Raw genomic sequence first — 24651 nt, forward strand, 5'->3', positions numbered from 1 at the left:
CCCTTGAGCATCTCAGCTCAAAAGGGGGAGGTTCGTGACTGATCAAAAGTTGTTACAAGAATAGTGATTCCTCTAGAGTGACCTTCCTTCCATTGAAACAATCTTCTAGACTTGGCCAGCCATCTTCTAGACTTAGCCAGACATGTTCCCGTTATAAAGAATGGCAAGGGTCAAGTAAACAGGTGGGAGGTAAGTGAAATTCATCCCAAAAAGACAAAACCAGCCCATGTATAAAAACGCAGACTTGGCTTTTGTGGTGCCCTTAAGTCTTGAGTTAGGTTCTCTAATATCAGGAGTAATGTTAGGGAATCAATTTAATAACTGTTTCCATTTGTGTAAATGGGAGAAAGCATATCCATTCTACAGGCAATTAAAATGCCTATTTGGATAGGCACATGTGAAGTGGCATGGGTGGGTGCTTTCTCCTCTTTCCCGTAGATCCTCAACAGAGGGAGGTGTCAGTCTTTTCCTTCTTCCTTTTTCAAAAGTAGAGCATATGGTTGAAAGGAACAAATCCTCACACCTTACCTTGCTTTACAATGGAGGGGTGGGGGGCTCCCCAGCATTTTCCCTGTCTGACCACCTTCTCAAACTGAAGCATGGCTGGGGAAAAATATGTTCAAAGAGCAATGGGATAATGAGTCTGTCTGATGGGATTGGCTAGTGGGAGATAACTTAGATGTCTTCCGTGCCCCCTTCCCTCACAGCTGTTTTGAAGCAACTGATGCAACCTGAAAGGTCCAGCTGAAGGAACAGGGCAGAAAAGATAGGTGTGCAGGTGAAGAAACAACAGTTTGAGATTTGGGACAGACAGAAGCAGACAGGGGCATAACATCTCTGTTTCTCTCAGGATCTAATGGCAAGTAGAGGAACTCCTGCCCAATAGGAGTGACTCTTTGCCTCCACCTGTACTCGTATATTTGTAAATAAAGAATATACTAAAGAAATACCATTGGATGCCAGTGCACTTTCCTCTGCAAGGAACCAAACCACCCAGTTAAGCCCTTGGAATATCTTGAAGTACTGAGGAACGTAACAGTATGCTTTGAAAACAACAGACAGGAAAGGAAGCAAGGTTAGCTGTTCTGCTCCATACGCTCTCTTGTGAAACTTTTGACAGTGAATGGATGTCTCATGGGACCACTCCCAAGGGATCCCCAGATTGCTGTAGCTACACAGGTCCATTTCAGGCTGATTCAAAGCAGTAAGCTAGGAAGGAGCAGAGAGAAAGAATGACTGAAAAAAAAACATGTTTCCTTGATTTGAAGTTCAGCAGTGGTTAATGGAGCCAGCAATTAATGACCTGGAGGAAGAAAGGAGCTCCGCTCTATCCGTCTTCTCTGTGACAGCCCTAGGGAGAGACACTCGTGGCCAGCCAATGCAACCCCAGGGAGGCATGGGGCGGGGGTCACAAAAAGTCTCAAAAATGTAAAGAGTGTTTTCAGGGTTTTTTTTTTTAAACCCAGTGTACATTTATGGGTTTCTGGTCCACAATAAATTTCTGGCCCTTTAAGTGCTCCAAGGTTGCAACAGATAAACATGGTTTCCCCTCTGCAATCTGAAGGTTATGAACAGAGTACAAAAGAGTCTTGTGGGAGCCCAGATAGATTCCCACTGGTTGCACCTCAACAGAGCTGAGATTCGATCCCACCTTGTTTCCTTCTTGGCTTTGAGGTAATTTATTCCTCTATGGCTTTTCCAACTCCTTAGGGCACCCAAAACATACGACAATTAAAAACTATTAACACTGAGCCAGTGCAATTTACAACATCCTTGAAACAAAGTGAGGGGCTGTCTCAGCAGCATGTCTCATTGGAGTAGCCCTGGTTCTGCTTCACAGAACTAAGGCATCACAGCTCTGCAGAATTTATCATTAAAAAGAAGCTGTCCTGGTTACTTTCATGACATGTTAAAGAGGCAGGAAATAGCTGGAGGGATGCAACATGTCAGTGGAAGAATGTTCCGGCTGGAAGCTTGGCGAAAATCCTGGACATTCTTGGACTGATTAACACTGTTTGTTTTATTTCAAGAGAAAGGAACAGGAATAGAAGAACAAGGGGATTTTATGAACCTGTCTCTAAAACATGAGGCCTTTCGTGGGTAGAGGAGGAGAGAGAAGCATGGACAACATTCAGGGCTTCAAACAGAAAAACAGAGGGGCTGGGACAATAAGCCTCTAGGGACCAAGAGACTGGAAAAGTGTGTGTGTGGGGGGGTGCTCTCTTGTCACTTTCACTGGTCAGAGTTTAAGGCTTCTGTGAAGTGGCATGCACCCCTTACTCCCTTTAAAGGAAGATCAGTTTGGACTCGGGTGTATAATGCTAATTTTGTTCTGACATTGCTAAGCTGATCTTCCTCCTCTCTAGGTCTTCCTCCCTGTCTGTATTTAGACTGTTCTGAGAATGTGCAAAACAGAAATGTTCAAGAGGGCATTTTTATAAAGAGATTAGTATAGTTCATGTAAAATAAAAATAATAAATACAAGTTTGTGTGCTCCCTAATATTTGTTTATTTGGTACATTTTTCCTGCTCTTTCCTCCAAGGATCTCAGGCAGTATTTGTGCTTGCTCCTTCCTCATTTTATCCTCACAACAACCATATGCGGTAGGTTAGGCTGAGAGAGAATGACTGGCCCAAGATTACCAGTGAAGAAGGCCTATTTACTCGCATCCTCCTCAAATTCTGATGATCAGATGTAAACTGCAAGTTCCATGCTCGGAACCTGGGAGCCCCAGATTCAAATCCTTGCTGTGCCATGGAAGCTTGCTGGGTGAACCTAGGCCAGTCGTGTACTCTCAGCCTAACCCACCTCACAGAGTTGTTGTGAGGATAAAATAGAGGAGAGTAGAACAATGTAAGCTGCTTTGGGGGCTCACTGGGGAGAAAGGTGGGGTAAAAATGAAGTAAATAAATAAATTTCCAGGCATGCAACAGCCAATTTGATTGGGATTGTGTACAGGGGGAGAGATGGGTAAAGCCTCTTTCCACTGCACAGTTTCTCTAACCTGAAAGAGCTTGGGGAGGCACTATTTCGGAGAAACTTGGATGCAGCTCATCTGGATAGGAGCGTATATGAAGTCTGCTTGTAAGTTGTTCACCTTGGATCAAGTCTCAGAAGTGTGGGGGCTGATCATGAGGAGTTAATCAATGGGGAGTCCCCAGTGTTTTGACTGTATGTTTGTAATCCACCTTTAGTCTCTACAGGAAAAGTAGACTATAAAAAAGTATATATATAAGCCAACTGGAGATACTTCATGCATCTAACGAAGTGGATTCTTGTTTGTAAAACCATCTAATAAATCCTACTAGAATGGAGTTCATAATAAAGACTAAAATGCCCCAGGACTCTTCTCTGATTTGCTGTAATAACTACCACAGCTACCCCTGTAAAATTCATAGTACATTTTCACCTTTCCCCTTTCAGTTAGCAGATGTGGGAAACAGAACAAAACTTAAGCCTTATTTACATATTTTTCCAAATATACCCAGAAGACCTGAACAATTTCCCATAAAACGGCTAACTTAATACTGCCCTGAGCCAAGAATACAGCTGAGGAAAACTTACATCAGCGGGTCGTACTGCAACAGTCCCATCTGCATTCCTGCCAGAATCCCACTAATGCAAAGCTCCACTGCTGAAATAAAGAGATCTTTCAAAGTGGATTTAAACAGGATGTGGTTTGGAAGTACTTGAAAGGGTGTCACTTGTTTTAGAATTGCACTATAAGTAATTCAATCCTTGTTTTGTTTACATTGGTTTCACTGGGCAACAAATTTTCACCTACATTTTACTTTCTTCCATCTAATTAGGGATGAAATTTTCATACATTGTAACCCCTAACACAAGGGGACCTCCTGGCCACATTTCAGACAGAAATGTTTGTGGGTCGTCTGCATGTGTCAATATGCAAAAGAAAGATATCATGCCAGCCTATTCCATTGCACTGCATTATGCAATCTGTGGGTTAAACTGCATGTTTAAAAGGACACCCAATATAATGCAAAAGGTGTAATTTTAATCTCTTTCACACTGCACTTGCAACAGTGAAGCTTCTGATACCAATTTGGCAGATTTGGTGCAACCAGTCTGAAGTCTGTTTCAGGATGGTAACCATCTTAAACTGTAGTGGTAGAATAAAATTCGAGTCCAGTAACACCTTAAAGTCCAACAACATTTTCCAAGGTGTAAGCTTATGTGAATTAAAGCAGTATTTGATGAAGTAAGCTTTGATTCACAAAAGCTTATATTCTGGAAAATGTTGTTGGTCTTTAAGGAGATTGGGATTCAAATTTTAGTCTGAGTTCTAGTTCACATGCTGAAGAATCGTGGCAGTGAAGCAGCAAAGCCCTGAGGTAGCACAATGCACCGCACCACTTGAGACAGCAGTTGTATTCCAGAGCTGAATATACCTACACATAAAAACTCCATGCACAAATAGCTCAACAGGGAAAAGGGTTCTTACATCTCACCCTTGCTTTTTTTTTGCCAGTTTTTAATTTGGAACATTCCAAAAGGTGATCATGCCTGGCCCTCTACCTGCCTTCTCAAGTGGCACAGTCATTTGTGAGAGGATTTCATGGAACAGTTTTCCAGCTGGACCCTGTTCCCCCACCAAAGAAGAGGATTCCCCCTTTCCTGACAACCCTTCAGACTCTGTACATATCTATGGGAGGGAGAGGATAGCAATAGGAATCCATCCCACACAGCTCAACTTTCAGGCACTGCAGAAGATGGAAGCCAATCAAAAGGAAGAGATGTGCCAGGACTTGTAATTTGTCGCTAAAAACAGCCTCTGTCCCAGAGAATTGGAGTGTAGCAAATGTTACACCAATTTTTAAAGAGATCTGAGAAATTACAGTCCAGTTAGCTTAATATCTGTTCCAGGTAAATTAATAGAAGGTATTAAAGACTGTATTATTGAGCACATAGAGGGTCATAAAATTATGTATGGGATGGGGATAGCAAACTTCCATAATAGTTCACCCAGTGAAGTTGATAGACAGTAGATTCAGGGCAAACAAAAAGAAATGCTTCTTTACTCAACAAATAAATAAATTGTGGAATTCACTGCCAATGGATGTAGCAGTGGCCTTTAAATGCATAGATGGCTTTAAATGGGGATTAAACCGATTCTTGGAGAATAGCCATGCTGACTAAAGGGAACTTCCACATTCAGAGGCAGTAAACCTTTGAGATGAGCTAGGAGGCAACATCAGGGGAAGGCCGCTATGACTTCTATGTCCTGTTCCTCGACCTTCCTCAGCAATTGGTCAGACGGTGTTTGTGATAGGATGGTGGATTACTAATCAGGAAGGCTGTTCTTTATGTTCTCAATATGTAAAAGTGAATTTGTATTTTGCTGCTGCTCTGCAAGCTTTCCTAATACCTTGCATTAGTAAATTAATGCAACTATTAAAGCATTAATGCAAGCCTCATTCTAAAGTAGAAAAAATTAAGTCTTGTGGCATTTTAAAGACTAAAAAGATTTGATTCCAGCATAATTATTGGTAGATTAGGTTGCACCAAAATTAGTGGATTCTACTCCATATCAGCATATATAAACTTCAGCTGTGAATTCGCACTCTACCGGTTCGAATCCCACTACTGCCATGAGCTCAGTCGGTGGCCTTAGGCAAGCCACTCCTCTCGGCCCCAGCTGCACTGTGAGGATAATAATAACAACACTAACTTGTTCAGCACGCTGGGTGAGGTAGTGATCTGTCTATAAGACTGGTACATAAGTGCAGTTATTATAAAATGTTGTTAGTCTTTAATAGTCTTTAATAAAATGGCTATCACTCTGGAATTATTTGAAGCGGCCGCCCGCTGGGTGCTGCCTACAACAGCCCAATCTGCACAGCCCAGCCCAGCCGCTCTGCCGCGCAGAGCGCGTTCCCATTGGAAACCGTCTCGCGCGAGAGGCACGCAGGGCTGTCACGTGGTGCTACCGGGCAGAGCGCTTTTCTTTAAACGGTGCTCCAGCGCGTGAAAAATTAGAAGCGAGCGCCAGCTCCGTAAGGGTTCAGATGTGGCCCCGTTTCGAGCAGCCGCTACAAAACTGAGCAGAGAACTTCTTTGCCTCGCCAAAGTTACCTTGAAATGCGGCTTCTGCTTCGACCTCAACTGATACGTGACGCTGGCTGAACCGAAAGAGCTCACCGGTGGCGCGGCGGGCCTTTTTACCGGCGTCTTCCTTAAAGCGGGTAGTTCCCGCGCAAAGCAGCCCAGCTTCAGCGACTTGTTGCGCCTGTGCAAAAGGCCTCGCCGCCTCATCCACTGCCGCTCTGCAAATCCCGGGGACTGAAGCCGAGTCGCAGAGCTGGGAAGACGCGCGCAACTCACCTACGGCGTTCGCGTGCATGTCTCCGCCCCGGGGAGCGCAGCAAGGGCTGCGGAGGGCGAGGCAGGGGGCGTGAAGCCGGCGGGGAAAGTTAGTGCCCCCCCCCCCCGGCTTTCTACACCGCAGAGCCGATCAGGGACAAGCCGTGTTGCTCCTGGCGCTTTTCACCTGGAGGGGAAGGCGGAGCTGCCTCAGTCCCGAGCGGCGCGTCCGCACGCGGGGAGGCAAGATTGGAGCGTGTTCCGCCCGGGCGGCCGTTCCCCGTTGGCGCCCGGGCGAGGGCATCTGGCTGCTGCCTCTCCCGGAAGGGAGGCAGGAGGCGGCGCTGCCGCCCAGCCACCGGGATGAGCGGGTGGGTGGGCCGGTGGGCAGCGCGTTAAAAGCGGAGCGTCCTGAGCAGCCGCCCGGAGTCTGGCGGGCCCGCCGGGGAGATGGCTTCGACCAAGCGGCGCGGCTGCTACTGCCTGGCGGCGGTGCTGAGCCTGGCCGTCGTGGCGGCATTGCTGGCCGTCCTCCTGACTCGGCCCTGGTGCGTCCCCCCGAGGTATCCTCACGCAGCCGTGGCCGCGGACACCAGAACTTGCTCGGACGTGGGCAGGTAGGGATCCCGGCGCTCGGGCGCGCCTTGGCCCTGCGGGGTGAGCCCGCCGGCGGGGAGGGGGCGCAGCGGGGTCTGCCGGGCCTGGGCTTCTAACGGGCATTTTTCGCTGGAAGGAAGTCGCTAGGCTTTCTTGCGCTGCTGGGCAGTTGCCCCGAAGCGGTAGCTCTGGTTAGCGCATCCACCGTAGACCTGTTCATACTTACAGTAAAGGCACCTCCCACATGCAGGTATGTGCCTGCACAGTTTATAAGGAGCCAACGTGTGTTCTCTTCACAAATTAAACTGGGGACCAGAACCTAAATGTGTGATTTTAATCACACCTTCAGCTGTAGGAGGTAAATTTGAATTTCTCAATGCATGTATTAAGAAAAATCAAGTGTACACTGCGCCCTGTAACTTGTGGACAGGACTCTTACGTTTCTGGGCTTCTGTTCCGTTTGTGCCCAATGTCATTTGTGTCATAAATACAACATGAGAAGAGCCTACTCAATATGTTCCCCATAAACTGGTTCAGTGTAGCTGTTTTCCACCACCCTGATTATATTAACCTATAAAGCCCTATGTGGACTGGGACTGGTGTATCTGCGGGACCGTCTCTCCCTATATGAGCCCCAGAGGATGCTTCAATCCAGCGACAAACAGCTGTTAATGGTCCCTGGCCCCAGGGAGGCTCGCCTAGCGTCAGCCAGGGCCTTTTTGGTCCTGGATCCAACCTGGTGGAACGCTCTGTCTAAAGAGACTAGAGCCTGGACGTATTTGTTATCCTTCCGCCGGGCCTGCAAGACAGAGCTGTTCTGCCAGGCGTATGATTGATGCTGGTTAGGCCTCCCCGCCGGCCGACTAGAGGAAAACATGCCCCCTTACCCACCCAGCCTGTTAAATACTTTGGAGATGGTTGGGTGGTGGTTATTGGAGAAGTCTGCTGCTGTGTGTTTTAAATATTTATGTGGTTTTAAAGTTATATGCATTTTAAATTACTATCGCGATTGTAATCCTCCTGAGCCCGCTGATCCGGGGAGGGAAGAATATAAATTGAATTAAATAAATAAATAAATCCTTGACCACCATCCCTTACTCTTACCTGTTAAAGTCCAGCTGTCTTTGGTGAAGGACTTCACTGTGATCTTTTGATGCACAAGGAGAAGATTCCTTTTCATTTGGAACATCTTTACACTGCTCATAAACATGAATGGGGAAATACTACTAGGAAAAATCCAAAAAGCGTTCCTACATCCAATGTGCCAGTTTATGGTGACACATTTAATCAAATTCCTTGAAGTGTGCAATAAAGCCCTGTGCTTTGGCAAGTTGTTTAGGCATGGGGCCAAAGAGAAAGGGAAGGTTCTGGAAGCATCTTACAAAGCAGACCCCCCACAGTGGAAGTAGCTTAAATTGTTTTTAGCTAGCAAAGCAGCAGGGTGCCTGTGTGAGAAATTGTGTGTCCCTGCAAGGACAAGCCAAATAGAACTGGTGATTAACTAGGGAGGGCTGTGAATGAAGATAAGCCCAAGATCCAAGCAATTTAAGCTCTTACCTATCTCCTGTCTTCAAGCTGTCACAACAAGATCTGCAAGTTGAAAACAGGGCTGGGGAAGTTGGCACTGAATACTTGCCGGATAGACAAGAATGGAGGGGAGATCTGTTGACTACTGTTAGACATGGTAGTGAAGTGGAACCACCATGTTCAGAGGAAGTATACCTTGTGTACCGGATGCTTGAGTCAGACAGTGGAGGGAGGATGGCTGCCTTCGTTCCTTGCTTATGTCTGCAGTTGGAAACAGGATGCAGGTTAGATGGACTCTAGGTCTGATCCATCAAGGTTCTTCTTAAGTTCTTGTGTTTCCTGTCTTCGTACAGAAAGTCCTCAAAGGCCAATTGATTCATTACAGAGAACCCAGGTGGGGTCCAGGGACCTCACACTGTGAGTCTCTCTACACAAGACGTCGTACATGGGGCACTCAAGTGAAAGATCTTACATTTGTTCTCCCATTGTGGATACACATGCACTGCTAGGGAGACAGGGTACACCTGAATATAAGACTGCACAGAAAGTAAGTCACTCAAGCATCTCTGTGTAAGATGTCTTGTGTAGAGAGACTCAGAGTCACAGTCATACATGAGTTGTGAGGTCCCCTAATGCACAGTGCACAATTCAGATCACAACTGTGGCTGAAGGGGCTTCCACCTGTGCTGTTTTTGTGACCTGCAACAGTCCTATTGGGTGTCCTATTTGTCCTGTTGAGGAAACCCATGTGTCCTATTTGTTGTGTTGAGGAAACCCACGTGTACACTTGTGGATTCCCCCACATGCCAAATAACACCCCCCCCCAGACTGTTTTGGCCATGAAAATGAGGTGGTGGGTTGCTGAAGTCCCTTCTCTGCATATGCCACAGTCATGATTCAAATGGTTCACCAAACGTGAAGGAATTTGAGTCCTGCTTCTGTGGGTGGCTTTGCACTGGCCCCTTCCCTTCCCAGATTATTGCATGCTTGATGCTGCTTCCAGTTGGAACAACTTGTTCTAAAGCAGAATCCATATTATTGTTTTACAGAAAAACAATGAAGAATCCCAGGGCAACTTTAACAAATGTTGTGGGTGGGTGGTCCACATGTATGTTTTGGTAGAACAGTGAACATAATCGCGGGACCCCTGACTCCCATTCCTTTAAGTAAGTTGTTTTTAGAGCTAAACTACAAGAAACGAATTACAAGAGGACACTCGGGTGAAGGGAGTTGCAACGTTAGCCAGGAAGCTGAGTTTTAATACACAGATTGGAATGCTCTGCCAATTTCCCCTCTCCAGAGCCAGCAAAGACTGCTCCTCAGGGGGTTTGTTTACTGAAACTGACAGAGGTGAAGAGGAAATAAACAAACCCCCTGAGGAGCAGTCTTTGCTGGCTCTGGAGAGGGGAAATTGGCAGAGCATTCCAATCTGTGTATTAAAACTCAGCTTCCCGGCTAACATTGCAAATCCCTTCATGTGAGTGTCCTCGTGTAATTCGTCTCTTGTAATTTAGCTCTTAGTACCTCCCCCCCCCAACTGTGCCACACAGTTGTTTCTCCAGACATACAATTAATTTAATGCCCCTGTGGGTGTTTCTTCTGGAGTACATGGAACTGTTGTGGGATTTTCCAGCAAGACTAGAAAACAAAATGCTCTCTGAAGAAGTGCACATTGCCGGCCTTTCCCTTATTTACTAATCTGATAAACTGGATTCTTTTTTCTTCTCTGTCTCTTACATTTATCTGCAATGGTGATAGTGAACAGTACCCAAGTCTGATGTCGCTGATTGCTTTTGGCCAGTGGGCAAGTAGAGACTTTGGCTCAAGACAGATAGTGGTTTTCAAGAGAGTGGAAGTGGTTAGAGAGCAACGTTGCTTCTCACAGTGTGCACACGCACATTACTTTTGACCTGTCCAAACAGGCACTGCAGGTTTTTGAAACAATACAAAATCCCAATTGCCAGAGACCGAAATGAACATCGAGTTGTCTTTCAAGACGCCTTCAGTCTCTGAAGAAACCCATTTTAAAAGTACTTTCCTTTAAATCATCTAGAGACCCGGTCAGGGCTGCAGCTGTGGTTATCTCCTGTCCTGTTCCACCACCGTATCTCTTCCCATCTGCTGTAACCAGCAAGCTGGGAGAAGATTGTATTGCTAGTAGAAGAGCAAGACAGAAAACACATCAGTTGTTACCATGATTGGAGTCTCCGATCATGGCAAGGGTGAGATTGCCAGCATATTGATATCTCTATTGATTTCCACTTAACTCTGGATTAGAAGAATCCTGAGCCTGGAACTGAAAGGGACTTCAAGGAGCCGGGCTCGTTCACTGCTGTCTCTCACAAGCACTCCTATGTCTGCTGGATCTGTCCTCTTTCAAAACCTCCAAAGAAGCTGCTTGTGCAAGTGAATTATCAGGCAAATCATTCCACTTCTTATCTGATCATATGACTAAAATCTCACCCCACCCCAAATCTAAGCCTATTATCTAAGCACAGCCATGCATTTTATCTCTGTCTAGAAAGAGATCTAGTTTTGTACCTTTCTTGTCTCACAAATATTTGCAGATAATTAGATTTCTCTCTGATCTTACCAGTGTTCAAAGTCCTTTCATCGTCCTCCATGGCCTGCTTTCTGTTGTCCTCCTCTGAATTCTGCCTAAACATATTAGGAATGGATTCATTCATACATTATCTGCAACAACTACTTGATCATAGCTAGCTGGGCATGTTCAGCCCTTAACAGAACTGGGCTGCTTTGCATGCAAAAATGCACTTTTGAGAAAAATATTTCAGGAAATGCCTCCTATTGAATATATACAAAAGTGCAAAAGAAAGAGCCATATATTAGTATCATTTATTGTGGGAGTTACTGTGTTTTGTCTTATAAAATTAGCAAGGTGATCAGCACAGGATAGTTCACATAAGTTTGCATGCACACGCACATATATGCTTTTCAAGGAAAGGGATTTGTGTCTTTGACCTGCGTATGGGCCATGTCCAGAGGGAGATGACAGGCTCCTGACTCTGAGTGGCCATGTACTTAGGAACAAGAGAGGGCAGCGCTGTTCTACCCTACTGGTCTAGAATAAACATAATTCATGCACTTCCATTTTTATTTAGAATTCAGATTATGATGTTACCAATGCCGTGTTTCTTGGTTTCTGTCTTTTATCAGACATGGTTTGTGGCTATTCTGTCTCTCTCCCTCCCGCCTCTTTCTTTTAAACTCTGTAATGGCCCCATCCAACCTAGAGTGGACTGGCAAAGTGTTTTGAGATTTTCCTTTCTCTCTTTAAATTTTTCTTCTTCGTTCAGCTCTTTATTTACTATTAACATAAGGCCTCTTGGTATTCCTGAACCAGCCCATAATCCAGTCACATTGTGATCTTTCTTTTTTTAAAATGACTCTTACTATCACAAACAGTTTTTCTTCTATTTTTGCACAAATTGTATGAGTGCCATGCTAGTTACCAGAAAACAATTAATTAAGCTTCTTGATGTAATCGACCTTGGGTCTCAGTGAGAAAGGAGAACTATAAATAAAATAATAAAGGCATGAAGGAAGGTCAAAAGTTTAAAGGCAAGTGGCTGAGAGAATCTGGACTGGACCTGATAGGAACTTACTTCGAAGTAAACACAGTAGGATAATTCCCATGCATACAGGCACTGTTGGATTTTTATGGGAAATTCAGTGCTATAGTAATTGCCTTGAACAATCACCATGTCTGTATATAATTCTGAACATGACTGCAGAATGCAGATCAAAAAAATCTGCACAGTAGGGCCAGTTACAGAAAGAGGAGATGCTTTTACAAATCTAAGAGAATCTCTAGTTTGCAGGAAAATGATTTTAAAAAATAGTAAAGAGGGAGAAAAGAAAAGTTTAAAAATGCCAAAATCAGACAAGACCTTGATAGCCATTTTGGTTTGCCTTAACAACTGATATTATTCTATTGCTTAGTCCTAAGTAATCCAAAATGACTGCTGCAGTTTCATTTTCAAAACTGAGTTTTGGAGGGAGAAAGAAATGGACAGGCAGGAAAGGCAGAAGAAAAAAAGATCCAGAGGAGTTAGTTGTGTTAGTCTGTAGTAGCAAAATCAAAAAGAGTCCAGTAGCACCTTTAAGACTAACCAACTTTATTGTAGCATAAGCTTTTGAGAATCGCAGTTCTCTTCGTCAGATGCATCTGACGAAGAGAACTGTGATTCTCGAAAGCTTATGCTACAATAAAGTTGGTTAGAAGAAGAAAAAGAAAGGAAAGTTCCCCTCTCACATTTGGAAGAGTACCCATTTGCAAGGGTCTCCTTGTAGTCGGGATTATGTTGGCCCCATCTTTTGATCCACAATGCCTGTCAAGCCACATCCCTCACCCAGTGCCTTGGCACCTACTGCCACACAGAAGTTGCCCCTATTTTGAAATACTGCCAAATACTGTGCAGAGTAGTAATATTCCTTGGATTCCTGGGAATGCCATCTAATGCCATTGTGCTTTTAGACACAGCTAGGCAAATCAGCTGCCCAATTCGACCATTGCCAACTATACCAGCTCCTGTCCATTTAACAGCATCTTGATCTACAGACATAAGTGTTATATTTCACATGGTAATCTCTGTGTCAAGGGAAGTTTGATATGTTAATTTCTGCACAGAGTAAGCTGCTGTTAAAGGTACAATGGGGAGAACAGTGCGTTGCTTTTTTGTGGTCATTGGCAAGCCTGGATTCTGTTGGCGCATACACATAACTGGAATCGCACGCACATAACTCGAATCAAATTGCATACAGATATTATGTTCATGATGACATGCTTGGTTTCATCTCATTCTGAATCTGTTTCCAGGAACTCTTAACACACACACACCATCTCATCCCTTGCTCCTTGGCAAAGTGCTGTTGGAGAGCTCATCAAGTTGAGTGATGAAAAATATAGGACTGAAATACTGTGCCAAGATCTAATTACTTCCTTTTTTTTTAGCCGCTCAGGGAGTTTGCTGGATTTTCAAGTACTTGCTCCATTTTAAGACCCCTTCATTGCTTGGAAATGCTATTTATATTTCCTTGCATGTGGAGGCTCTCCAGCATCACTCACACTTAGAAATGGGATTTCTGGAGATGACTGTGGTTGAATCTGTCCTGTTATATCCTTAATTTAGCCTGGTAACTTTGATGATAGTAGAAGAAAACAAAATATTCTGTTGAGTGGCAGCAAATTGAGATCAGTTATAGCAAAAGTCGCACAATATTAAGTATAGTTGTATTTGTTCCACGCTTCAGTTACCCCTGGTACTATTTTTTGCAAAGGCAAATATTACAGTGTGTCAGAAGAGAAATCGGTTTCAGGTGGGTAGCTGTGTTGGTCAGTAATAGAAGAGTAAGATTTGAGCTCAGTAGCACCTTAAAGACCAACACAATTTCTAGGGTATAAGTTTTCAAGAGTCAAGGACCGCTTATCCAAAGGAATGGCGATCCCTGAACCCTTATACCCCAGTCAGAAGGTGGGAGGAGTTTTGGTGCAAAAAAGGGAATCAGGATGCAAAGGTACAACGTGAAATGTAATCAGCTTGATTAGAGCAGGGAAGAAATGCTTGAAGGTAAATTGGTGAAACAAAAATGGACCAGCTAAAGTCTCTGTCATAGAGGCTGTGCTAGAACATAGGAAAGGTTCAAATTATTCACTAGAATTCACAAGTGACCAATTTAAGGTAGTTAGCACAAACATGTGAGACTAAGGATCGTGTACTGTGTAGCATAAAGTTAGTGAGAGTGGGAGCCAAATTACTGTCAGGCCTGAACTACAAAAGTTGCTTCTTCCTGAGTCAGGTTGTTGTTCCCCTGACCTCACCTGCATTCCCCACAGCCGTGAGGCAACTGCAGGAAACATATTTTTCCGAATGCTGCAGGCCCCAATTTGGATTAGGACCACAGTACATAGATAGAATGGGGGTTTCTGCCCCCCCCCATTTTCCTGACATTAAAACAGCACCAGGACTGTTATTTGCCCCATTGGGAGATGCATATGCACCATTATGACACATGAACAAATGTCTCATGAAGTTTGGGCCCGAGAGAGACATAATGCAGCAAAGCAATAAAGGTACCATACCCAACACCAAAGGTTAGCCAAGTTGGGAATATATTTCATCTTGTTATCTCAGGTTACTACAGTGAACATGAAGAAGTACAGATCGGTCCTCCAGCAAAACGAGTCCTTAGCACTTATCCAAAAGCTTGGTAGAATAGGCAGATTTTTGCTACATGGGAAGGCACCAGTCATATGTCATGGGGGAGGGAATTCCAGAATCTCAATGCTGTTCCCAAAAGATCCTGTCATGCACTGCCACTTGCTGAACTTTTGATAGCAGTGGTGCACATACCTGAATCTCACGTTGGAAAAGTCTGATCTGGAGGTTTTCAAAGCTTGTGTGGCTTGAGCCGAGTTAGCTGTGTCAAGGAAGGGTCACAGTTGGTATACCAGTGTAGGCTGATGAAAGGTACTCTACTACTATCTCCACCAAACTAGCCTGGAGCAAGGCTGGGGTCAAGGAGTGCCCCAAGATGCAAATCAGGGGAAATTCAATCCAGTCCAAAACAAGTGGACAGAACAGATTATCAGAACTCCTTATCAACAGAACTGTTTGATCAAGTTTGTTAACCCTCATATAGCTCCTCACTGCCTTCTGACACTGGTTCAATCAATCCACTGCCTCTGGGATCTGATGAAAATGAGAGGTTGAGCTGGGTATATTCAGCACAGCAACGACAGCGCAGGCCAACCCTCCTCATAGCTTCCCCCAGTAGTTTCATGTAGATATTAGAAAAGCAAACATGATCGGATGGAACAGGTTAAATGCCAAGGGAAAGAGCAGTGGACCCCTAGCACCTTGCTGTGGTGCAGAAAGCTACCATGGTCAATAGTATTTAACCTCCCACCCCCACTTCTCCAATACAAGTTGTTAGCAACCAAGATAATGGTCACCCAAAGGGCAAGGGTGAAACATGCTAGTGCTTGTCCTAGCTTCCCCATGGATCTTGTCCACTTCTTTTATGTTTCACAAGCTGAAAATTTCCATCTGGGTGGACAAGAGCAGTCTCTAGAGGCACTCGTCAGTGCCATTGTAATTAACATAATGTCTAAGCTGGCTTGGATGCAAGTGATGCTATCCTCAAGATGTTTTGTAAATAGGTCACAGCAGGCCACGTAGCTCACTCTCTCCCTCTTCTGAGGGGCCAGCATGGTGAGCTCTTAACTACTCAGAAAAGCTCCGCTGGATGACACTGAGCAGATGCAATAATGGGAGAGAAATAGGTTCTAGTCTGTGATTAGTCAGATTCACCCCAAGTATTTTGCACCATCCTGGCTGCCATCCCAGCAGCTTCACCTCCCTGGTCCTTCAGTACACCATTCATTTGAATGGGTTCTGAACTGTGAGAGTATAATTGTATCATCCAACCGGGCCTTCTCTCCGTACTTGATGTCAACCATACCTTGGACAAGACCACAGCTGTATTTCTTGAGGGGAAAAACTCGGAGGAACATAATGACATAGTGTCCACCTTCCAGTTCAGCCACTTTTTCCAGAACTGATCCTTGTTCTCTGGAAATCAGTTGTTATTCCAAGCGATCTTCAGGCCTCACCTGGAGGTTGGCAACTCTAGTACTAGGTCCACTAAAAAACTTCTTTCAGCTTATGCCAGAGTTGATGGCAGTGTGCAAAAAAAAAATCCAAATCCTTGCATGCTTAACTGAAAATTAATTGCAGATGTTTCTGGTAAATCTGACTTAATACTGTAATTGGAAGTTAATTCATACTCTTTCCCAGAAGAAGACTTGAAGATTTGTTTCATAAGGAAATATCTCTGTAGGGTATTTGGGAAGTAGACATAGTAGAAGTCTTTTCCAGTTCCTCAGCTCTAGTGTCACATTTTTGAAGGCTGAACAGAATGTAAAACAAATACTATTGATTGCTTTGAATCTGTGCTCTCATTCACAGATAACACTGTCCAAAGTTGCATCGAAAACATGCCTTCTTAACAAAGATTCTGACTGATGTTCAGAGAAGGTAGAATGTGATTCAGCAGGCTGAGATGTCTCATAATGAAATCTGTTCCGTTTGTGCCTCTGTTCTTTGCTAACTGAGCACAAATCCCCCTGCTTTCCGCTAGAAGATATGGTTCCTGTAGAATTTTCAGCCACTGGTATCTTAAATTGTCTTACTTCAATAATATCAGCAATGAAAGCAATCTCTAATTTAGAAGAGATTCTTCTGGCTTGTAAAATCTTGTTTATGTTATTGTTATGCAAAATAACTTTGTATCAGAAAGCAGCTAGTAAACAAAACTGATGAAAATGAGCTGAAGTACATTTTGTTGTGAATGAGCTTTGTATGTTAAATTTAATCTGATTCTTTTCAGTGGATGTACAGCATCAGCACGTGTAGTCCATGCATCTGTTATAGTCTTATACCTCTCAGGGATAGCACAGAAAAGAAAGTTCAGATTCTATAAATGAGTTCCCTCTGCTCTAAACAGTCTTTGCCACAGAGCCCTCTTCTGTTTCTACTAAAACCTCTGTTTGTGCAAGGGCCAATTGAAAACCATCTATCTTGTGTAAACAGAAACTTTAACAAAAGAAGCATGCTCCATGGCAGAGACTGTTTAGCGCACATGGAACTCATTCATAAGACCCAGGCCCAAAAGTTGCTGCCTAAAAAAATTAGTGTTTCAGTAACTGCAGCATTAACTCTCAAGTGGGAACCACAGGGAGAATACATGGTAAAGGTTATTTGGGGACATAATGGGAGCCTAAACATTTTTTTATCTTCACTGATGTTCTGGAGCCATCAGCAAATCTTTGACCTCTGCACTCATCAAAAGGAACTCTTCCGGCTGTCAGTCGGCATTCCAGCTCTCTGTTCTCCTTTTTAAAATCACAGTTGACAACCTCAAGATCTTTTAACGTTAAATGTACCAGTATCTTCACTGAGTGCTACAAATCACAGTATCAACACATGTTTTTAATGGTTCAAGACATCAGGAGTAGCTTTTCTCTTTCTCCGAGTATATCCCTGTGCACCCTATTACTGCATAATTCAATATCTTAATTCTGACTGTCCCATGAATGACGATGAGCCTGTCTTTGCACTGTTTTGCAATCAGTTTCCTTCTGTTTGCCTTTAGCCAGCTGGTCATGTGTGATGCTGTCATAATCTCAAGAATTCCAAGAAACTTGCTATTGTGAGGGTAACCTATTGTATTATTGCCTTTTTGGAATCCTAGCCCTTCTTGAAGCGAATACATCCTACAATCTTTCCAATACACCATTCTATCTTATAGATAGATATGTTGTAAATACATGGTTTTGAATCTTGCAGTTCACTGTATAGGCTTTTCTGCGCATTCCCCCCCGCCCTCTATCCCCTGATTTTTGCATGCATTTTTTGCCTTTAGTTTTCACTTTTTGTTTTTGTTGTTGTTTCTCCCTGTTTTTCCCCAGTTCTTTTGAGACCACTTTTATGCAAATCTTTTTCTGGTAGCCAATTCTGAGTCACCTTTGTTCCTTGTGCTGAATGTTTCTTTTGGTTTTGTTTCTCCTGCCCATTCCCACCCACCTCCAACTCACATTTTGATGATTGGTTGTTCATCATAGTCCACCTTCCCCTCCACCTTCCTTCCTAGTTTCGCTTTCAAACTTTTTTTAAAAAATCAGTTTCATGTTACAACAATATAACATTATAGCAAAATATGCAGTGGGTTCTCTGATCCCCAGGTTTTAAAAAGAGAGAGTAAGTCTCTAGCCCTTTGCATTGTGGACATATAATGAAAAGGGCATATACCTGCAGTGGAAAGGGCTAGAGACTTTTAAAAAAATGAGAGCTGGGTATTCAGAGAACCTGTGGCATCTATTGTTAAAATGGTCGAATCCACATTACTCATTCTAAGTCGCCCCACATTCCCCACGCAATCCCGAGTGCCAGTCACATTACCTCATTAAACAGACGCATTTCATTCACATTTCTCCCGAATATGTGGTCACAGGTTTTCAACGGGAGTTTCACAGTGGCCGTGAGCGGGCCAATGCACAATTTACGTGGTTTTTTTAAAAACCACCCCCCTTCCTGTCTCTCCGGCCGTTCCAAGAGTTCCTATTGGCTGATTCAACTTGCAAATGCTCCGTAGTCTGCAAAAGACTGTTTTTGACTTCATAGCATTGGATTTATTGATTATGCTGTTTCTGATTCAAATCTGGTAGTTTGAAAAATCATTTTGGGGTGAATCCATCCTCAGAATGGACTCGCGAAACTTCCTTTTTAACTGTTTTTTATTTTTTTTATTTTATATTACTGTAATATCGAAATTACGAAATATCGAAATAATGACACTCCAAGGAAGTGAAACTTCAGTAAAATTCAGGCACTGAACTGTCCTGCATAGGAAATGCCCACGAAAGCTTCCCACATGCTTCCAAATTTCCAAAAAAGAAACGGGAGAGAGCCATCAGTGCTGTCAGTGGGGGAAAGAGAGGCATCATTATCTTCAATGATGTTTCTTTATAAGGCAAGATCAAAATAACGGAAAATTGCACTCAAATTTTTTTTAAAAAATGGGCGGGAAAAAAGGTCCCGCCCAAAAAAGCGGTTTTCGAGCGGCCGTGTGACCGGAGGGACGCACGAGAAAGACGGATTGGAAGCAGGAATGTGAACGAAGAGGAAAAAATCGCGGATTGGAGGCAAACGGAAGATATCCGATAAACATGTGGGTAATGGGTGAATGTGGATTCAACCTTGGTCACACCCTGTTACCTATATAAAAACGCCCTTCTGAATAATACAGTTTTGCATAATTTGGAATTCCAGAAGAGTGGGAGCCTTCCTAATATCATCAAGCAGGCCATTCCATAAGGTGGGGGCCACCACAGAGAATACACATGAATGGGCACTCATTGATCTTGCCCATTTGCAGGAAGACAGCAGCAGAAGGCTCAGCTCAGATGAGAGAGACTGCCATAGCAAAGCATAGGAGAGAGGTAGTCCTGCAAATATGAGAGTCCAAGGCCGAGAAATGCTTTGTATGTGGCAGCCAATACCTTGAATGGAACATGGTAACTGACGGGCAGCCAATGGAGTGACTACAGGAACGGGAGTCATCTGCATGATCCACCTAACTCCTAACCTAGCTGCACATTCTGCACCAACTGGACTCTCTGTTGACTTCAGGGGGAGACCAATGCAGAGGGCATTTCAGTAGACCAATGTCAAATGTTACCAAGGTGTAGTGTAGATTCAAGTGGCCAAATCAGTCAAGTCTAGGTAGGTGACCATCTTCTGGGCCAGACTTAATTAGAAAAAAGTATTTTATAACTTGCTTTTCCAGCACTAATGTTGGATCCAGTATAACCTCTAGGTCTGTGCCATCTCAAACCTGTGATCCCCCAGGTCCTTTTTGAGATGGAGTGACCAAAACTGTTCACAGTATTTCAAATGTTTCACCATCATAGATTTGTCACAACCTTTCTGGTTGGTCATAACCAATTCAGTCTACTTTGTCCATGTAAATAATTCTACAAGTGATTATAGGAATTTTTTTACCCCAGTGGATGCATCATTTTACACTCACACTGAACTTTATTTTCCATGTTGTGATCCACTCAGAAGTTTGGAGAGCTCTTCTTGGGTTTCTTACAATCTTCTCTGCTTTTATCATCCTGAATAATTAGGTATCATCTGCAAATTTGGCTGCTTCATTGCTCACCTCTGATTCTACATGAACACATTATATAGCTACAGAGCTAAGACAGATCCCTGAGAAACTGCAGTGCTTATTCCTTTGAATTGTGAAAACAACCATTTCTATTTTACTTTCTACTTCCTGATGTTTAACCAGTCACTAACTCATGATGGTATCTATCTTCTTATCCTATGATTGCTAAATTTACACAGAAGTTTTTAATAAGTAGCTTAACAAAAGCTTTTTGGAATTACAAATATATGTATTTCTCTATGTAATATATAACCCTGTTTCTAACAACCATTTCCATCACTTTTGTGGTGAACCTGTGCTCGTTGTTGTCTTCATTTGTGCAAGACTTTTGCTTTTGAAATGAAGAATTCTTGCCTTTATGGCTTCCTTGACTCCGCTTGTTAATTGTTTTGTCATCTTTTTAGATTTGGTGGTATCTTTCCTAATCTGCGATCATTCAAGAAGCATAGCCCTGTTAGTGTGTAGCAGCCATATATGTGTAGCAGCAGAAAAACTGTGCTAGGAGGGAAATGTAGATTTAGAAATGTACCAAGCCTGTTTTTTTTGCTGAGCAGCCAGAAACTCCAGTTGTGGTACAGGCACAGCCTTCCCCCCACTACAATAATAGTGCTTATTGTGTATAGAAGGCTGAAACTTAATTATTTGTCCTTGCAACATATTAATAGATTGCAGATCAGTAATCTTTTTGCAATTTCCAGCCTTATTGGATGATATATTTCTGTGATTCTCCTTGTCAGGGTAAACTGAAAGCAAATGGTATTTTCCTTATCAATCTGTCAGATTGTCAAAATGTTTCCAGTGTTCTCCAGGCTGTTTAGATACTTGAAGTGACATCATAATGCTCATTAAAAGTTTTTAAACACCAAGCTCAGAAATGACGGTTCTAGGAACCAGTTTACAGGCAGGATTCCATAAAATTTGAAGCCAGAGAGCTAAAAACTGATAGCCATAATCTGGCGTGGCCATGTGCTCTACAGGACCAGTTTATCTGCAGCCCAAGTTTGTGTCCCTCGGTGACAGTACCTTGAAAATGAGAGTGCTGCCTGCTTATGATTTACATTGTGATGAGTCATCAGTTCTTTAAGCCGTGCCCAACACTGTCTTTTCCAGATGGGAGCAGTTGACATGTTCTTTTCAGATATACAACCTGCAGTGCCTTTTCTATCTTAACCAAATGATGTCCTCTGAGGCTGCCCTGCATTGCCTCCTTTCAGCACTGGAATGCCTGCTTTGTTTATGAGTGTCTTGTTCCTTGTCCTGTATAACCTCATGAGCTTTGTGGATGAGTCTGGGCAGGCCACAGTACTGCAACCAGCTTCAGGCTTTGGGAGCCCTTGAGGCAGATGCCTGCCAATGACCTCTCCTAACTCTGCCCCCTCATCCCAACAGAAGCAGGAAGATCAGCCACTGTTGCTTGCTGCTACAATTGCCACACCTAGGAAATAATGAATGATCTGCTGAGGGAGGGAGGAGAAAGGCATGCTACTCCCTGCAGCCATGTTAGCTACCAGCCTACTTCCAGCAGCTGTTGGTACTCACCTGCCCACCTGCAAAGCAAGCAATCAACAGCAGTCACCTTGCCCTCTGCCTCCTCAATGAGGAGGAAGAATTACTGCTGCTAAAGAAGGTGAGCTTAGGTAGCTTGGCTTCAATAGTGCAGGAGCAGAGGGGATGGTCCTGGTGGCAGCACAAAGCAGACAGTGCTGCCTGCTTCCTCCCTCTTGATAGTGGCAGCCATGCACCCTTTGAGGAGGCCTTCCCCACTGCTGGCTGAGCGGAGGTAGAAAGCCGTCGTATCAGTTGTTGCCCACTCCTAGCGTAATATGCCAACAAACCAGCTGTGGACCTCTAGCCATGGCAACACTTAAAACTGCCTCTCCTTTTGAATGAGGGTTATTTTATCTTCGGAAGGTAGATAAGAATCCTCTTTTCAGGACCTGACTAATATGGCGGCCTGTGTGTATCCTCCATGTTAGAGTGTTCCTCACAGCAAAATAACCTACGAAATTGCAGCACTACTATATTCAACTTGGCCAACCTTTGTTCCCCAGCCGTTCTGAGATATCTGAATATTTGTGTGGCTGTTGTGTAAGAAGCTCCTGCTAAAGAAGGGGAGTATCCTAGACGCTGTTGTTGTTTCCAGATAAAAATTACCAACCTTTTTGTTAAGTCAGGTGGACTCTGTCACAGTGATTAGAGGCCAAGCACATAGGACAGAATCACCCATTTGTGCCAGGTTCATTACCGTACAGACAGGTTAGTTAGGATCTATCAGATGAGTTTTTGTAAAGGGAAACAGAATACAAGGTCCAATGGCTAAGCACAGGTCTATATGCAATACTTGTGCAGGCAGTGATGATAACAATTTGAGAGAATTTGTAGATAATTTCTCTGCTTTAAAACATGTTCTTTTGGGCAGGAACATTTCCCCATATGTCTTATGAGCCGTTTCTCATTTCCTCTGATTGTTCTCCTGCAGTTTTCCCCATGGAGCTCCCCCACTACCAAATGTGTTGCTTATCAGATGACTCCATTGTGTGTCATTCCGCAAGAGCATAGGAACAGCCCTGCTGGATCAGATGAAAGGTCCATCTAGACCAACATCCTGTTTCCTACAGCTGCTTCGGGAAACGTATAAGCAGGGCAAGAAGGCAATAGCTCTCTCCTCTTGTTGCCTCCTAGCAAATTATATCTTCAATACATTGGGCCAGTCCATTTGATCATTCTTGTTCCTTTATGTTCCTTTTCTACTGCTGCAATATCATTTTTGAGACTAGAACCACTATGTCAAGTATGGTCACACCATAGAAATATGCGAGGGAATTACAATATCAGCTTCTTTTATATTTCAGTCTCTTTCCATATACTCCCTCGTATAGAGTTTGCCTCTTTAAAAATAACCTCTGCACATTAAATTCTAAGAATAACCCTCTGTACAGCATGAAAGTTTCCGGTGGCTGATACCAGACAGTCCACTTCCTTGGGTGGGTCCAAGACTGTATCTGATGGCTCAAGGTCAGAATATGTCCACTGATGGGAAGGAGCAAGGCTTATTTCCACTTTGTACCTGTGGAAACAGCTTCCCCATCAATGGCCAGCTTGTGTATCGTTTGAATGACAACGTGCTCCCTCCTGAGTCTTTGATGTGTTGTCTTTTAAATTCTGCTCTTTGTGTCCAACAGGAATATCTTGCAACGTGGAGGTTCAGCTGTGGATGCTGCCATTGCTGCCTTGATCTGCACCTCTGTCCTGAATCCCCAGAGCATGGGCTTAGGGGGAGGTGCCATCTTTACTATCTATAATGCATCCACAGGTATGGTCAACTCAGTCTCTTCTCTGCAAGGGGATGCGCAGCAGATAGGTGGTAAAGAATACTGTTGGGAGACCAAGACGTTTTTAGTTTGTCCTTTGTGTTGTTTGAGTTGTTGTCTGCAGCATCTCTTACCTCCATTTTAAGAAAGGTATACATTGCAGATTCTGCCAAGATGCCCAGAAACTTCTTTTCTGCCTGTCTCACTTTTTTCGCTATGTAACAACCAGCCTGATGGAGTTTTGGGCGTCTTGAAAATTTGCTTTCATCATTCTAGTAAAGAGTCCAGTAGCACCTTTAAGACTAACCAACTTTACTGTAGCATAAGCTTTTGAGAACCACAGTTCATCTTCGTTCTTCTGTGCCTCCACACATGGGGGACTGCGCAGGCGCAGGCCAGCCGCCGGAGAATTTTCTAGAGCTTCCATGGCTCCGAAGGGGCCGTTTGTCGCGCGCCTCAGCGACCGTTTTCCCGCCCAAACGGTCACGTGATCCTCCAGCGACCAACGGCCCCTTCCCTCAGTTCTCTTCTTGCCGCCGCTTGGAGAGAACGTGAGCTTCGTTGCTCTGTGCTTTTGTGCTTCGTGCTTTATTCTGACTGATTGCTTGGCTTTTGACTTCGGACTTCGTGACCTCGACTATTCTTCGGATCTCGTTTGGACTTTGTTGTGGACTCGGTAATTTGACTCGGACTGTTTGTTGACCTTCCTTTTGCGTGCCCCTGAAGATGGCCTCAAAGGCTCTCTTCAAGCATTGCCTCCAATGCCACACTAAAATGGCCAAGACCGATGGCCATGAACTGTGCCTGTTCTGTTTGGGGGAGACCCATAATGTAACGGCCTGTAAGATTTGCCAGGGCTTCACCAGCAAGGCCCGACAGGAGCGCAAGGCCCGTCTTAACTCCTCCCTGTGGCAGAAGGTCATGTCCGGAGGCGCCCCGTTGCCCTCCTCCAAGGCCGGCCCTAGCCCCTCTGCCGAACGGCATTCCGGAGCTGGCTCAGTGGCCTCCGCGAGGTCGGGGTCGAAACCGCGTCCCCCGAGTGCCTCGGCGTCGAGAGCGGCCTCTCCAGCGCAGGGACCGGTGCGGCCGCCCCGTAGCGCATCTTCCACCAGGTCGGATCCGAGACCGACATCGGAA

At 44.2% G+C, this 24651-nt stretch overlaps 1 protein-coding gene across 1 annotated transcript in view; it reads left to right on the forward strand.

The window, feature by feature from the left end:
- Nucleotides 1-6027: 6027 nt before the first annotated feature.
- The window catches only part of GGT5 (gamma-glutamyltransferase 5), a 48646-nt gene continuing 30022 nt past the window's right edge, over nucleotides 6028-24651 (forward strand). Inside the window, exons 1-2 of the mRNA XM_054996629.1 lie at nucleotides 6028-6939; nucleotides 23386-23516. Coding sequence (XP_054852604.1) covers nucleotides 6773-6939; nucleotides 23386-23516 — 298 coding nt within the window. The 5' untranslated portion in view covers nucleotides 6028-6772. The remainder of the gene's footprint in view (nucleotides 6940-23385; nucleotides 23517-24651) is intronic.

The sequence above is a fragment of the Eublepharis macularius genome, chromosome 13, assembly GCF_028583425.1.
Source record: "Eublepharis macularius isolate TG4126 chromosome 13, MPM_Emac_v1.0, whole genome shotgun sequence".
NCBI classification, from domain to species: Eukaryota; Metazoa; Chordata; class Lepidosauria; order Squamata; family Eublepharidae; genus Eublepharis; species Eublepharis macularius.